This window comes from Hippocampus comes, unplaced genomic scaffold (assembly GCF_001891065.2).
Source record: "Hippocampus comes isolate QL1 unplaced genomic scaffold, H_comes_QL1_v1.1 scaffold132, whole genome shotgun sequence".
NCBI classification, from domain to species: domain Eukaryota; kingdom Metazoa; phylum Chordata; class Actinopteri; order Syngnathiformes; family Syngnathidae; genus Hippocampus; species Hippocampus comes.
The window spans coordinates 3,491,400-3,505,942 of NW_017805467.1; the positions used below are offsets into that span (position 1 = coordinate 3,491,400).

The following is a 14,543-nucleotide window of genomic DNA, read 5'->3' on the forward strand; positions in this document are numbered from 1 at the left end:
TATATGTATACATACATACATATGTACACACACACACACACACACACACACAGACACGCTATAAAATAGCTGATATACTGTTGTCCTGTCCTTTGGCAGACAACGACAAAGCCCTGACAGGGTTTCTTGTCTTCCTCATCATTTTCACATCTGTGGCGCTCCTTGTGGTCATCTACAGAATCTATTTAGTGAAACGCCAACGATTCCGGTAAGCATATTTTACGACATTATTATGTCCTCATCATATTGTTCTTGTGTTGAAGTCTTTTACTTGGCAATGCACAGTATTTCCAGAGACAGTGTAAATAAATGTGAATTCGAATTGCTCTTGAGGAAGAAACAGTGTAACTGTGGTCATGTGATCTTGGTGTTTGTTTGCAGAGACATGAGTGAAAACATGCTTCTAATCCCCAATGCAAGTGAGTCCACGGAATATAATAGAGATTTGTATTTTAATTGCATAGATTAGGTGAACTGCTCATGTGCTGCATGAGTGTATATGACACTATGCCCTGCGTGGGTTTTCTCCGGGTACTCCGATTTCCTCCCACATTCCAACAACATTCATGGCAGGCTGATTGAACACTCTAAATTGTCCCTAGTTGTGAGTGTGAGCGTGGATGGTTGTGTGTCTCTGTGTGTCCTACGATTGGTTGGCCACCGGTTCAGGGTGTCCCCTGCCTACTGCCCGAAGACAGCTGGGATAGGCTAAAGCGGATTTAATGATCATTTGCCATCGGGCCACTGCTTTGGATGGAGGGAACATAAAGCACTCCAGCCCCCAAGTTCACAAAATATTTTGCGGCGTACATAAAAAAATTAATTAAAAAAATAATACGTTTTAAAAAACCTCCGTTCACCTCGGACATCTAGCGAACTTCAAAACCTCTAGTCTCTTGTGATCATTTGACGAAAGATGACGGCGTCACATTATTTTAAAAGTGCATCTCAATCAAGTTGAATATGATGTGAAAGTTTATTGATTCCAGCAGTTAAATTCCAAAAGTGAAATTCATATTATAGTATATATGATGGATTCCTTCAAGACATACAATAGCTACAGTATACAGTACACAAGGTGCATACAACACGCGCTGAATAGTTTTCAAAGCAGTTTCTGTTAGCTGTTACCACTTATTTTATAAGTATGACTCTGCAAATAACAGGCAAAGGGAAATGTCAGTTTTGTGCTAATTACAGTACACTACCCTCCCTTCCATACTGGATGAATGCAACTTGACTCGTTGTACTGCAAATATAAAATAAAGTATAGCCGTCCTGTTTTGACGTGTTTCTCAGTTGCGCCGTGGTTTGTTCTTGTGCAGCTTCTGTGGAGCCAATTGAAGCCAACATCTTGCTGGAAGCATACAAAAGCAAACTGGCTGATGAGGGACGCCTTTTTCTGGCTGAGTTTCAGGTTGCATTCTTTTGTATTTTGAGCTTATCCTTTGGTGCATTCATGGTATATGAGGGGAGGCAAACAATGAAAAATAACTATTTGCTTTCAGAGCATCCCCAAAATTTTCACCCGTTACACGGTGAGAGAGGCCAAGAAAAACTGCAACTTCCCCAAGAACCGTTATGTCGACATCCTACCATGTATGTAGTCGCTTGGTACCTTGCAGCCGAAAATGCAACTACGCAACACTTTTCTCCGGCGCGGTCAAACATTTGCTTACTTGAACAGACGATTACAACCGAGTCCAGCTGAGCACGGGAAACGGAGCGGCGGGATGCGACTACATCAACGCCAGCTTCATTGATGTATGGAAAACATACAGTGTATACTGTACATACTACTTGTACTAAAGTTGAGCAGCATGTAGCAAAGGCTCTTGCAGCTGGCCTAGCACGTTTTTGGGGGGTAGAAAAAAAAAGTTCAGGCTCAACTTGTTGTTTGCAACTTCTGTGCAGGGCTACAAGGAATCCAAGAAGTACATTGCAGCTCAAGGTAGCACAATGCTTCCTGTCATACACTCGCCTTATTATCCAGCATGTATTATTTTAAGTGTGGGCATGCATGTGAATGTGTGTGTGTTTTACAGGCCCAAAGGAAGAAACTGTGTGTGATTTCTGGAGGATGATCTGGGAGCAGCGGTCTTCTATCATTGTCATGGTGACACGCTGTGAAGAGGGAAACAAGGTAAGAATAAAATACAACCTTAGTCAAGCATCATCTATTTTGGATTGCTCATAGAAAATATCGCCAATGGTGACCGAGTAGTTAGCGCGTCTGCCTCACTGAGGATCGACATTTGGAAGGCGACATCGGCCACCCCGTGTGGTGTTTGCATGGTCTTCTACAGGCTTTGCGAAGTTGCGTGGCTTTTTTCCGGGTGCACTGGCTTCCTCCCAAAAACTTGGGTGCCGGTTCATTGAAGATTCGAAATTGTGAGCCAGGGTGAATGTGTGTGTGTGTGTGTGTGTGTGTGTGTGTGTGTGTGTGCTCCCCCCCCCAAAGGCCCGCCACAGACATCAAGTGATTATGAAGGTGTGTTTGCAAGTGCTTTCATCAGTTTTCATGTTGTGTTGCAGAACAAGTGTGTGCAGTATTGGCCCTCTTCTGACCAGGAGACGGAGATGTTTGAGGAGTTTGGTGTCAAGCTCAACGCAGAGGATCACTTCCCTGATTATTCCATCCGCCGTCTTAACCTGACCAATGTAAATCTGCTGTAAAAAAAAAAAAAAGGTCTGTTATTGCTGCAGTGCGTTGTCAACGCGTCGTGTGCTGCGTGTCATTTCGTGTGCCCAGAGTAAAGAAAACGCTGAGAGAGAGGTGACCCACATCCAATTCATCAGTTGGCCCGACCACGGCGTCCCCGAGGAGCCACACCTCCTCCTGAAACTCCGACGCCGCGTGAACTCCTTTAAAAATGTTTTCAGCGGGCCCATTGTCGTCCACTGCAGGTAGGTCCAATTCTATGGAGGTGTTCAAGTTTAACATCTTGATTATTACAATTGGATTGATTGTCTTGCCTGAATAACTACTAAGAGGCAATTCAATGCCATGACTTTGTTTTTAATTGACCTTTTACCCAAATAGTAGCTTACAAATTTGACTGCTTTTTATTCAGCACTCTCATAATATCAAAATGATCCCCTCACTTTGTAAGACGTCAAGATGCAGACGTAGCCCTTTATAGTGCAAAGAATCATGTTAGGTAACTCATAAAAGATGATCCAAGTGCCTAACTCAGTCAAACGTAACAATGAAATATGTTTCAATGAGTAAGGTGTCTGTAAATGAATAATTCGACTCAAATAGTCCCAAAGAGGAATCGGCAAAATTATGTATCTGAATTAAAATGAATGTAAAGCTTTACTGGTCTCGCATTTATTGCATTATAAATGTATTGATAACGATAACAAAGAAAAGCCTCCCTCGTATTTTTCAATCTTTCAATACTGTGCAGTATTTCAGTGAGCGGCTTAAGACTTAAGCACACGATGATTGTGTGTTAGCACCGACCAGTCCCTTTAAAATGTCTTCTTTTAAGTGTGTGCTGATTAACTCAACAGACTTTTTTTTTCTGTTGCGGTTTCCTTCTTTTCACACCCACTCATAAGTTCCAGTTCCTTTGTCTTTGACGCTAATGCTGCACGCATGTGTTTGTTTATGACTTTCATGCACTCATGCATTTGTTCAGGGGCTGTTCAACCATTTGGAGGCCCAAGCAAAAAAACAGTCACTCCATATCCGTGTGCTGCAAAGTCATCAACTAAAATGTGTACATTTGATTTTAAAAAATAATATACTTACTCGCTGATACAGAATACTCAAATCTTCAAGATGAAAAGTGTCACTGGTGCCACTCTCCACTTCATCTCTACGTGCATCCTCCCTGACTGACACTGACAGCAGTGCAACTGCAACTGGCAAGAGCGTTTGGCTCCTGCTGCTGTTCCAATTGTGATCTTTTTTTTTTTGTTTGTTTGTTTTGTTTCACTCGAATCTGCCAATGTGCGGTAAGAAGATGGAATTATCGACCGCATGAGAAGGGCGGGAGAATCACTCAAAATGAATTGAGCTTTCTGAGCTATTTTTAAACATTCGAATTGAGATCAAAACTAAAAAGAATTGCTTTAAAAATGAAGAAAATGTATTCTTCACTTTTTATGGTGACGTCACACAAAAGCCAAAGAAAAAGCAAACCCCATGCGCAGCAAATTCTTCAAATGTACACTGAGCGGAAGTCTCGTGAGAATTTTGTGCAACTTTAGAGGCATATTTTTCCAGAAAATGTTGTTTCAGTGCCAAATTCCACCGTGTTGACTTTGACACTGGAAATTATTTGTTTTTGGAACATTTGAAGTGATACAACAAGACAAGAGGACGATCCAGATATTATTTTCATTATTTAATTGAAAGTCCAGTTTCTCATTCAGCCACGTCCTCCTTTTGATTGCCACTGAACTCATCTTGAAGTGATTTTGCTCGACAAACAGCAACACATTTTGTCTTTGTTTAGCGCCGGAGTGGGCAGGACAGGCACCTACATCGGCATTGACGCCATGATGGAGTGTCTGGAGGCCGAGAGCAAAGTGGACATCTATGGATATGTTTTCAAACTCCGCAAACAAAGATGTTTCATGGTTCAAGTGGAGGTAAACTACACACACACACTCACACACACGCACCAATCCCAAATTTATCCATAAACAGCAATAATATCAAAATGATATTTTATATCCAGAAATGTCATATACAGAGCAAGCAAAAAAAAAAAAAAAAAAGAAAGAAAAACTTCCAGCAGGTATTTTAAACATGGCTGCTACCTACTTATTACTAACCTGTACTTCGTGACAGGTTTGCTGGGAGTCAGAAAACTAATTTAACACTCACCCCTGACAAAATGAAAATTCAAACCAGTTTTTAATGTTAACTGCGATTATGCTAACATGTCGCATGCTGATCTTGTGCCTGAACAGACAGTTGGTAGTGTGCTAATTTCAACGGAGAACTAACATGCTAGCATTTGGTATGATAACGCAGTGTTCCCCAACCACGGGTCACGGGACCACAGGCCACTTCGTACGAGGCTGCACAGGTATATGAAAAAATAAATTCAAAAAAAAAGATGAGTTCAGAAGCTGCTGCGGTCAATCTATCAGGATTATTTTCATTCTATTCGTTCAAGAAGCTTATCGATTGCATAGCTAGGCTCATATTTGTACCATATGATTGTACAAGCAAGTGCCGTGTGGTTGTTTCTCCCCACAGGCTCAATACATCCTGATTCACCAGGCCTTGTTGGAGCACAACCAGTTTGGAGAAACAGAAATCTCACTGTCAGAACTCCATAGTTCACTGAGCATACTGAAAGAGAACAACTCTGACAATGAACCAACCTTACTGGAGGATGAGTTTGACGTATGGAATTTTTTTTTCTTCTCTGTCTTCTTGAAGTTACCATTTCAATCCTTTTCCTTTCCCGTTCCTTATTTTTAAACTTACGACGAATTCTAAAAATACATTTCTAAAAATAAATGTGAAATATTGTAATACTCAGAGACTTCCTACCTACTACAATTTGAAGACATCCAACACTGGGATTACTGAGGAAAACAAACAGAAGAATCGCTGTTCATCTGTCATCCCCTGTAAATATGACATTTTTCACACAAAATATGGACAAAGGCATCGGGTAACTTTGAAAAGAGTAAAAGTAGACTTCTGCTAAGATTTTCTGTAAGCTGTTGGAATGTGTTTGTCAGAGGTCATTGATGTTGGACCCAAGAGAGGGCCTGCTGGCTCACAATTTCTGTTCTACTTGAGCAGGAAAAAAAATAGAGCTCTTGGCCAAACAGTTCCCCAATATTTGGAGGAGTCCTCCGAATCACTTAAGTGCCCGATTTCCTTTGTCCATTGTGATTTACATTTGCATGTTCAAAAAAAGCTTTCAATTCATGTCTTGTGTGTCAACTCTGTAAAATTTCCACCTTCAGATGATTACAACAGAGTATTGTTATACGAGGGGTCGAGTCAGGATAGCAACCATGATGAAGGTCATGAGGAAGCATCATCTGATAGTGAAGACGATTCCGAGTCCACTAAATACATCAACGCCTCCAGCATTCACGTGTGTATTATTTATTTATTTATGTTTGCCGAAATTACAGTAACAAGTAGTTCTTTGGCCATTACGGGCACTGAAATGCAATCTTCATCAATCCATCCGTTTTCTAATTTGCTAATCCTCACAAGGGTCGCAGGCATGTTGGAGCCCATCCCAGCTGTCTTCGGGCGGTAGGTGGGGTACACCCTAAACTGATTACCTGCCACTCACTGGACACACATAGACGAAAAACCATTTGCGCTCAAATCACACCTAGGGACAATTTCGAGTCGTCCATTAACATGCCATGCATGTTTTTGAAATGTGGGAGGAAATTGGAATACCCGGAGAAAACCCACGCAGGCCCAGGGAGAACATGCAAACTCCACACAGGAAAGCTGGGGGCCAAATTCGAACCTTGCACCTCTGCACTGTGTGGCCGACATGCTAACCAGTCATATACCACGCCCCCCTGAATGCAAAATTGACCTTTTAAATTTAAAGCATTGTTTATCTTCAGGCGGCCCGGTAGTCCAGTGGTTAGCACGTCGACTTCACAGTGCAGAGGTACCGGGTTCAATTCCAGCTCCGGCCTCCCTGTGTGGAGTTTGCATGTTCTCCCCGGGCCTGCGTGGGTTTTCTCCAGGTACTCCGGTTTCCTCCCACATTCCAAAAACATGCATGGTAGGCTGATTGAACACTCTGGATTGTCCCTAGGTGTGAATGTGAGCGTGGATGGTTGTTCGTCTCTGTGTGCCCTGTGATTGGCTGGCAACCGATTCAGGGTGTCCCCCGCCTACTGCCCGAAGACAGCTGGGATGGGCTCCGGCACCCCCGCGACCCTAGTGAGGATCAAGCGGTTCGGAAGATGAATGAATGAATGAATGTTTATCTTCAGTTCAGCCTGCAAATCAACAATTAGTATAAGGGAGAATACGATTAAATTCCATCTTTTATTTTATTTAACAGTCTGTTGCGACAAAAATATTTGTTCCAAAATTGCACCCTTTCTGAACTCGTATGAACTGTATGACTTTTTCATTGAAGATCCCTGATAGCCACCAATGGACAGATTTGATGTTTTCTTTGCGCACACAGGGCTACTGGGGTCCACATAGCTTCATTACAGCACAGACTCCTTTAGCAAACACTGTCGGTGACTTTTGGTTGATGGTTTACCAGAAGAAAGTGTCCACCATTGTCATGCTGTCAGGGGCCAGTGCTGATGAAAAGGTATTCAAATAATAATCAGACTCCAACATGTATTCGCCATGTCAAATGAGATTTTACTTGCTTGTGCATAGGAGTCTGCGTACTGGGAAGAGGAGAAAAGCACTTTCGAGGATATTGAGGTGGAGGTGACGTCAACAGACGCTTCTCCCAATACGATCAAGCGTGACATGCTGATTAATCACATCAAGGTGCCGCAACCTTCATTCACTCAGTTTACGTCCGCTCTCACTCAGTATTTAATTTCTTCCTAATTCTTCGGTCAACAGAGGAAAGAGAGTCGCGTCGTGAAACACGTCCAGTTCCTCAAGTGGGTCAATAGAGAGGTGCTGGAGAATCCCCAAGATCTGACTGACATGATTAAAGAGGTCAAGCACAATTGTGACTGTGGCAAGGCCCAAAGAGGCCCTCCAGTTGTGGTCCACTGCAGGTAATCAACCACGCAGGGAATCTGCATCACCTGTCAATCACGGACTTGCATGATATTGAAGGCCGTTTATTTAACATGAACACCACATATTATCCATTTATTATTAACCCTTTCATGCACCCTGTGACCTGATAACATAAGCCTGTCCACTGTAGTAACCGTTGTCCCTGAAAGGGTTAAAACACAAATATGGAAGTAGTTATCAAGGCTGCTGACAGGCAATGCTAAAAAAAATAAAATAAATAAAACACATCACTAGAACTGGAAATGGTAAAAAGATGTCAGAAAGGATCAATAAAAAAAGTGGATTTGTGCCACTGGTTTGAAATAAAGAAAAACCTTTGTTACGACAGATCATCAGTAGATTCATCTAAGTCGACTGTGTGTAATGCTGTGAAGTGATGACCAACTTGTGTGTGTGCGTGTGTGTGTCTGCGTGTGTGCGCGAACGCATGTTGCATCTCCTCAGTGATGGCTCGTCCCGTTGTGGTGTTTTCTGTGCTCTGTGGAGCCTGCTCGACAGCGCTGAGAATGAAAAGGTTGTCGACGTTTTCAACGTGAGCCGAACCTTGCGCAAGGACCGGCACGCCATGATTGCAAGTCTGGTAAGAACTACGAGTGTGTTCATACTGTGGATTTGCTGATAGCTTGGCTGCTCAACTTGAACGTGAATCCACCGTCAAGTCATTCCTTTTCAGCATATCGCGCTTTGACTCCCAAATTCATTGTGGGGAAGCAACCCAGGTTACATTTACGCCATAGGAAAGTCTTGCGGACAAACACACGAAACATCGCACGCTATTTCATATATAGTACATTACTCGCGTTAATTGAATAGAATGCTTTTTGGAAATAAGACTGAGACAGTGGCCAGCACATCAGCCTCATAGGTTAACTTAAGACTCTCAGTCAACCAAAAGTTTGATTGTGTTTGTGTGTAAATGGCTGATTTTCTTCCTATATGTGTCCCGTGATCGCCAACACTAAAAATGTACCTAAAATCAGCTGGGCAGTATAAAGCAACATCGAAAATTGATGTTTTAAGTAACATGTTAATCATACATACAATTCGAAAAATAAGTGTATATAACAAAGTAAAACACCGACAAGTAATGACTCACTCAAATGTGAACAGTGTCCATAGTGAAGAGTGTCATCGTTGCTTTTTTTTTTGGAAGCGTTCTTAACTCATTCAGTACCAGCCAATTCTGGACCAAGTCTGAAAAGACGTTTAAAACCGTCTTTGGGAGTGAATGAGTTTTAATTGCCATAGATTTAAAAGATTGTTAACCGGTGAATGAAACAACCAATAATAGTGTCACAATTACCTTGAGGCATGGTGGACGTGCACAGATTACTGTGTGTGCCACGGAAGGTGAGTCTCCAGACATAAATGCTCAACACAGCTGACTTCAGAATGTACATACACTGTGATCTTCGTTTGTGACTAATGTTGACTTGAGCTGACGAAAAAGCAAAACAGACTCGCATGCGTGCATTTTTTACTGCTCGGCGATATATTGTATCTCTATATTTGTGTGCCTCCCTTTAAACCATCGTGTGCTTTTTGACAGGACCAGTACCGGTTCTTGTATGATGCACTGGATGGGGTCTATCCTGTCCAGAACGGAGAGGTGAAAGCAGTTCGGGCCTCAGAAGCGGACTCTGTCCAATTGGTCAATGAAACATTATCAGGGCAGGAAACGGAAGAGAAGACTGCAGACGTAGCCAGCAATACCGAGATGGGCCAACAAAAGGCTGCAGAGAGTGATCCCGTGGTGCCCCAGGGAGGGCAAGAGGATAAAAAGGAGGCCGAAAAATTATCCGGCAGCCTCACGGAGACGCACGGTGTCACTCCGGAGGTCTGAGGGGTTGCAGGTTCATTTGCAGCAACGTGCGCTTCAACAGGATGCTCCCCTGTGGTCCACTAATCATATTAGGAACCAAGCTAGATGTTGTTTTCGAGGCCTCGAAACCTTCAATTTATTGGGGATCTTTCCAAGTTATGTGAGCGAGCAATGCGGACAACACATCATTTTGTTCAGGTTTCTGCATCTTTTACTTTTGGAATGCTTTTCTTAAGCTTGTGGAAGATGATAAAAATGTCACTGGGCCATATATCACTTTTACCGCATATCTTAAAATGGGTGAATTGAGCATGTTTCCGTACATCATTGCTTCATCTGAGAATTTACTTCAAAATGTTATCGTGTAAGTTATTACATGATACTGCATTATTAACTAAGCTATATATTTTTTAAATGATCTTCATCGGCCTTGATGTCTGTATTAAGTATCTCTGCTATCATGCCTATGGAAAGTGTCTGTACAGTACTTGTGTGACTTATGGAGGGTACTCTAATTCACTAAAGCTAGCCAGTGTCTATGTCGAGGAGATTTCAGATGAAAAACGTTAAGGCTAGACGGTTAAATTAATAGTTTGAAAGAATGTCTTAAGATGAAGATTTTAAAATGCATCGATATGGTCTGTAATTAAAAAAACCAAAATAAATACATTAGCAAGTAAATTGTGAAATCATTGTGAAAAGTTTACCTAAGAATATTAACATTCATCTAAAAACACAAGTGCAATGGTGTAACAAGTATAATATAAAAGAAACAATCAATCAGAGCATCATCTATATTTTTGATGTGCACAAAATATCTTGCTTGAAGTACAAAATACTATACTGCGTATGAATGCATCCACACAACACCCGCCGCTCACCAACATGTCACAGTGATCTGTGGATGGTCATACGCTGTGCCTAGAACTACATTCTAGAGTTAAACTGTTGCATTTACGGTACTTTCTTTTGTCTCTTTGTAGCAACATGGCAAGTCGCATATTTTCCCTCCACAAAACTCTTTTGCGAAGGACCACTGGAAATGTGCCAAAATGTGTTCTGGCATCACATGGCGAAAATGCTACAGTTTCATTTGTAAAATGTCACCCAAAAAAGATAAGCGTGCATCATTTCAAGGCAAAACATCTTCCCAAGCGTCTTCACTCGTCACATGACTCGAGCTCCATTCTCCTTCTCCTCGTGCTCGAGTTGATATGTCTCCGTGACTATGTGTCCCGCCTTCACGACTCCGGGCCTTCAGCCCTTCCGTGGACGTTTTCGGCTCAAGCCATCACAGTCCACGTGGATCACACGGAATATTATTCGAGTTTCGTCATCACCGCCGTTTTCTTACTTTTTGTCCCCTCTGTCGAACTTGACCTCTGCTCCACTGTTCAATGAGGCCTGCAAGGCAGTTGCCGGTCGGACCTTGGCGGGATCTGACACAGTTTTGGTGTTGTCCCTTTGGGCCTTGGCAGTCTCTGGACGGGCTTTGGATTTTGGAGGTGGAGGGGCTGCAGGCTCCCAGAGGAAGAACTCATGCAGGAGAGTGTTAACAGCCTCTGGACATTCCATCATGACCATATGACTGCCATCTTCCAGGAGCTTTAGGAAGCCGATGAGGAGGATCTGACAGATGCAAAAACAACAATAACAATAATAATAATAATGTGAAAAAAGCACTTCCTTTGAAGTCACAATGCAAGCTGATATTGAAAGTACCTCTCCTGCTTTTCAGCTCTGAAATGTTGTACCTCTGAATCAAACAAATAACGCTGCAATTCAGATGCGCAAGTCAGAACGGCAACTCACAAGCTCAAGGAAAAAAAAAATGCATACCCCCCAACTTCACTAAGATGCATCTGATGTCACGCTACAATGCTGCCTAAAATGGCAATTTGACGATTACTGAATATGAATGATCCCATTATTCATCGGTTATCATCTCTGCACGTAAACGGGTATGAATGGCGCACGTTGACATGTAACATACATCACACTCACACCTTATTTGAATGATCCCATTATTCATCGGTTATCATCTCCTCTGCACGTAAACGGGTATGAATGGAGCACGTTGACATGTAACATACATCACACTCACACCTGTGGCCGATTTTGAATGTTCAATTCTATCGTCAAAAAGGTCAGATGGACATGTCTGCCAAGTGCTCTTGCAAATATGTCTGTAAAGGCCGAATCTTTGACGCAGCTCTCGTATTGGATTCATTCCACTGTACCCATGGACCTATTAAAGTGGCAGAAAACAAAAATGGAATTCCGGCCATTGACTGGAAACAGTATCAGAATATATTACATGTTTGAATTTGTTCAGCCTGGATGGAGGCCTGCACAGAATATGCAAATTTATTTTGGTGGGTACTATTTCAATTCAAACCATGGTTTGCCCTGAGTTGAACCCTTTCAAGGACAGCGGTTACTACAGTGGACAGCTTATCATGTTATCGCTTACAGGGTGAATGAAAGGGTTAACATGCCGGACCAACTTCCCGAGTAATTTGGGGTGTTTACCTCCGCCATTCGTTGGTCTTCCTCAACGGGGACAAACTTGTCGTGGATTCCATGAACCAGCAGGATGGGCACTGTGAGCTCAGCGTGATAGACTTCATCGCCCTCGGGCCAATATTGCCCACTCATCATGGCACGCAGCACAAAAGCCGAAACGTTGAAGGCGTTGTTCTCTTTCAGCAGCCGCTTCTCCTTTGCACCCTGACGAGCAAATCCGGCCCTGTGGCCGTGGGGGGCACCAAGGAAAAGGCACAGATAAATACTGTCTACGTGAGGTACAATAGCATTCAAACGTGTGTGACCTAGCTCGAATTCCAACATTTGTCTTGATCTGCCTTACTTGAGAAAACTCCAGCTGAGCAGTGGAGAAAGGCAGTCAAGCACACATGAAGGCAAGTTGAAGACAGAGAAGAGGCTGGGCTCCAACGCTGTGGGGCCACCTCCATTGATCATCACCATCTTGTGGATCTGTTCCGGATATTCGTGAGCCAGGAACGTACAGAATGACACTCTGGTGCAAAAAAGAAGATAAGAATAAGTTTTTTATCACCCACTTGAGTCATAAGAAATAGTTGATGATCAAACGGGAAGTATAAATGAAAGTATAAATTCTTACTGGAGGTTCAGTATTTTAACCCATCCCAGGTTAAGTGTTTCCTTCACTGATAATAATCCTAAAGTGGTCAAAAGGATCAACTTTTCAAGTAAAATAATCAGTCAATAGACATCTCGTTATTACAAGAATATTTACGATGATTCACGGGTGGTGGCTCTTCTGTAATGCACATTGAACAGATGCAAAAATCAGACTATTGAACACGCTAAATTGTCTCTAGGTGTGATTGTGAGTGTGAATGGCTTGTTCGTAAATGTGTGCCCTGCGATTGGCCGGCAACCAGTTCAGGGTGTACCCCGCCGATTGCCCGAGGACAGCTGGGATAGGCTTCGGCATGCTTGCGACCCTCGTGAGGAGAAGCTGATTAGAAAACAGATGAATGGATGAAGTGAATTTCCATTCACCTGTTCCAGCCCTGAAAAACCACAAGTTTTTGTTGTGTTTTAAAGAAACAAAAAATGGCTATGTATGGTATAAAAACCCAATAAAACATAAACGAGAATGGGGAAAAAAAATCTTTTTTAAAAAGCGCCATTACTGTACATTGGGACATGCTGGAAGCAGGCATTTGTCTGAGTTTTAGATTACGGTAGTTTATGTGTTTTACAATTTGTCCCATTTGATTACTGGCAGAGTGTGCGGCGACTCTGAGTCTACTTTTTTATTTTTTTATCTGCATCACTCAAGGGGTGGCGTATGTGAACTTTGGTCCGCAACCCAAAGCAAAAAGTTGAAGAAGCAATGACTCATTTGGGACACTCGAAAGTCAAAGACAGGTAGCGCTCAATTTAATTTTCCAGTAACCATTGTTGTTAACTACTTTTCAAGCTGCAATTGCGTTATATTGAGATGACTCGATTGGGGATCATTCATACTCATGACGCATCCAAACAGCACAACAAAATAGCAAAGGATATTGTGGCTAGGTCGTGGTTGTGAAGACAGCTTTGTCATGATTCTGTTTGCGACCAACAGGTGTGCAGCTGCAGGGAGAGCCCTACAGTGCTACCTGTTGGTCACAAACAGAACCATGACAGTGTGCTGGATGCCATATGCAGGTGCTGCTGCCTACAATGTTATTTGCTAGAAATTAGCAAAGCAGCTGCCATAAAACTACTACGGTTCCACAGGGCCCAGAGCCAAAGAATATTTTGAGTCCAATTGTTAGCATTTTTTTTAAATTCTTGCTGAATCCTATCGCTTAGGTGTCTACACAGGTGTGAGCATTATCTGCTCTACTTGTGAGTGAGTTCAATTCTGGTTGTACGCGTCCGTCCTGCTAATACCATATTGGCCCGAATATAAGACGGTGTTTTTTGCATTGAAATAAGAATGAAAAAGTGGGGGTCGTCTTATATTCGGGGTCTAGACATTATACCCATTCACGATGCTAGATGGCGCCAGATATCATTGAAGCGAATGCTGAACTTGACTCTCGAGGCCAAAGTGAACCCCTGTCACGAAGAATAAAAATTAAAATAGCGGTAGCACGAAGAAGAAAAATAAAAAATAGCGGTAAGAAAGAAAAGAATAGAAGAGATAACAGAAAATGGAGAAACGTAGCGACAATCTGGAGAAAAGTGGGTCAAAGATCGGCCAGGTTACCGGCAGCCGAGGAGAAGTTTTGATGTAATTTACATTTCAAAAACCAGAAGCCATTTATTTACGAATGTGATTGCACTTTAGTTTACATATTTAAATGTTCAGATATTAAGATTTGAATGAGGCAAAATAACATGCTTTTTCTCTCAAATATATTGTTGTAATCATTTGTTTCAGATGTACTGTAATTATTTTCTATATAAAAATTAATTTGGTGTTCAAAAAGTCTTTTT

The 14,543-nt window shown here is 42.2% G+C and overlaps 2 protein-coding genes across 5 annotated transcripts in view; one reads left to right on the plus strand and one right to left on the minus strand.

The window, feature by feature from the left end:
* The window catches only part of ptprc (protein tyrosine phosphatase receptor type C), a 23,438-nt gene extending 13,214 nt beyond the window's left edge, over positions 1-10,224 (plus strand). For all 4 annotated transcript variants that reach the window (XM_019875372.1, XM_019875371.1, XM_019875373.1 and 1 more), the window contains exons 15-32: positions 100-208; positions 382-419; positions 1,326-1,417; positions 1,509-1,599; positions 1,688-1,764; positions 1,915-1,951; positions 2,046-2,143; positions 2,536-2,661; positions 2,753-2,907; positions 4,470-4,605; positions 5,222-5,371; positions 5,511-5,601; positions 5,947-6,080; positions 7,155-7,289; positions 7,361-7,477; positions 7,556-7,716; positions 8,186-8,321; positions 9,291-10,224. In XM_019875372.1, the coding sequence (XP_019730931.1) occupies positions 100-208; positions 382-419; positions 1,326-1,417; positions 1,509-1,599; positions 1,688-1,764; positions 1,915-1,951; positions 2,046-2,143; positions 2,536-2,661; positions 2,753-2,907; positions 4,470-4,605; positions 5,222-5,371; positions 5,511-5,601; positions 5,947-6,080; positions 7,155-7,289; positions 7,361-7,477; positions 7,556-7,716; positions 8,186-8,321; positions 9,291-9,584 (2,177 nt within the window). In that variant the 3' untranslated portion in view covers positions 9,585-10,224. The remainder of the gene's footprint in view (positions 1-99; positions 209-381; positions 420-1,325; positions 1,418-1,508; positions 1,600-1,687; positions 1,765-1,914; positions 1,952-2,045; positions 2,144-2,535; positions 2,662-2,752; positions 2,908-4,469; positions 4,606-5,221; positions 5,372-5,510; positions 5,602-5,946; positions 6,081-7,154; positions 7,290-7,360; positions 7,478-7,555; positions 7,717-8,185; positions 8,322-9,290) is intronic.
* Positions 10,225-10,833: 609 nt separating this feature from the next.
* The window catches only part of abhd8b (abhydrolase domain containing 8b), a 5,724-nt gene continuing 2,014 nt past the window's right edge, over positions 10,834-14,543 (minus strand). The window contains exons 2-4 of the mRNA XM_019875375.1: positions 12,433-12,603; positions 12,096-12,312; positions 10,834-11,192 (exon numbers count right to left, since the gene is read on the minus strand). Of these exons, the coding sequence (XP_019730934.1) occupies positions 10,914-11,192; positions 12,096-12,312; positions 12,433-12,603 (667 nt within the window). The 3' untranslated portion in view covers positions 10,834-10,913. The remainder of the gene's footprint in view (positions 11,193-12,095; positions 12,313-12,432; positions 12,604-14,543) is intronic.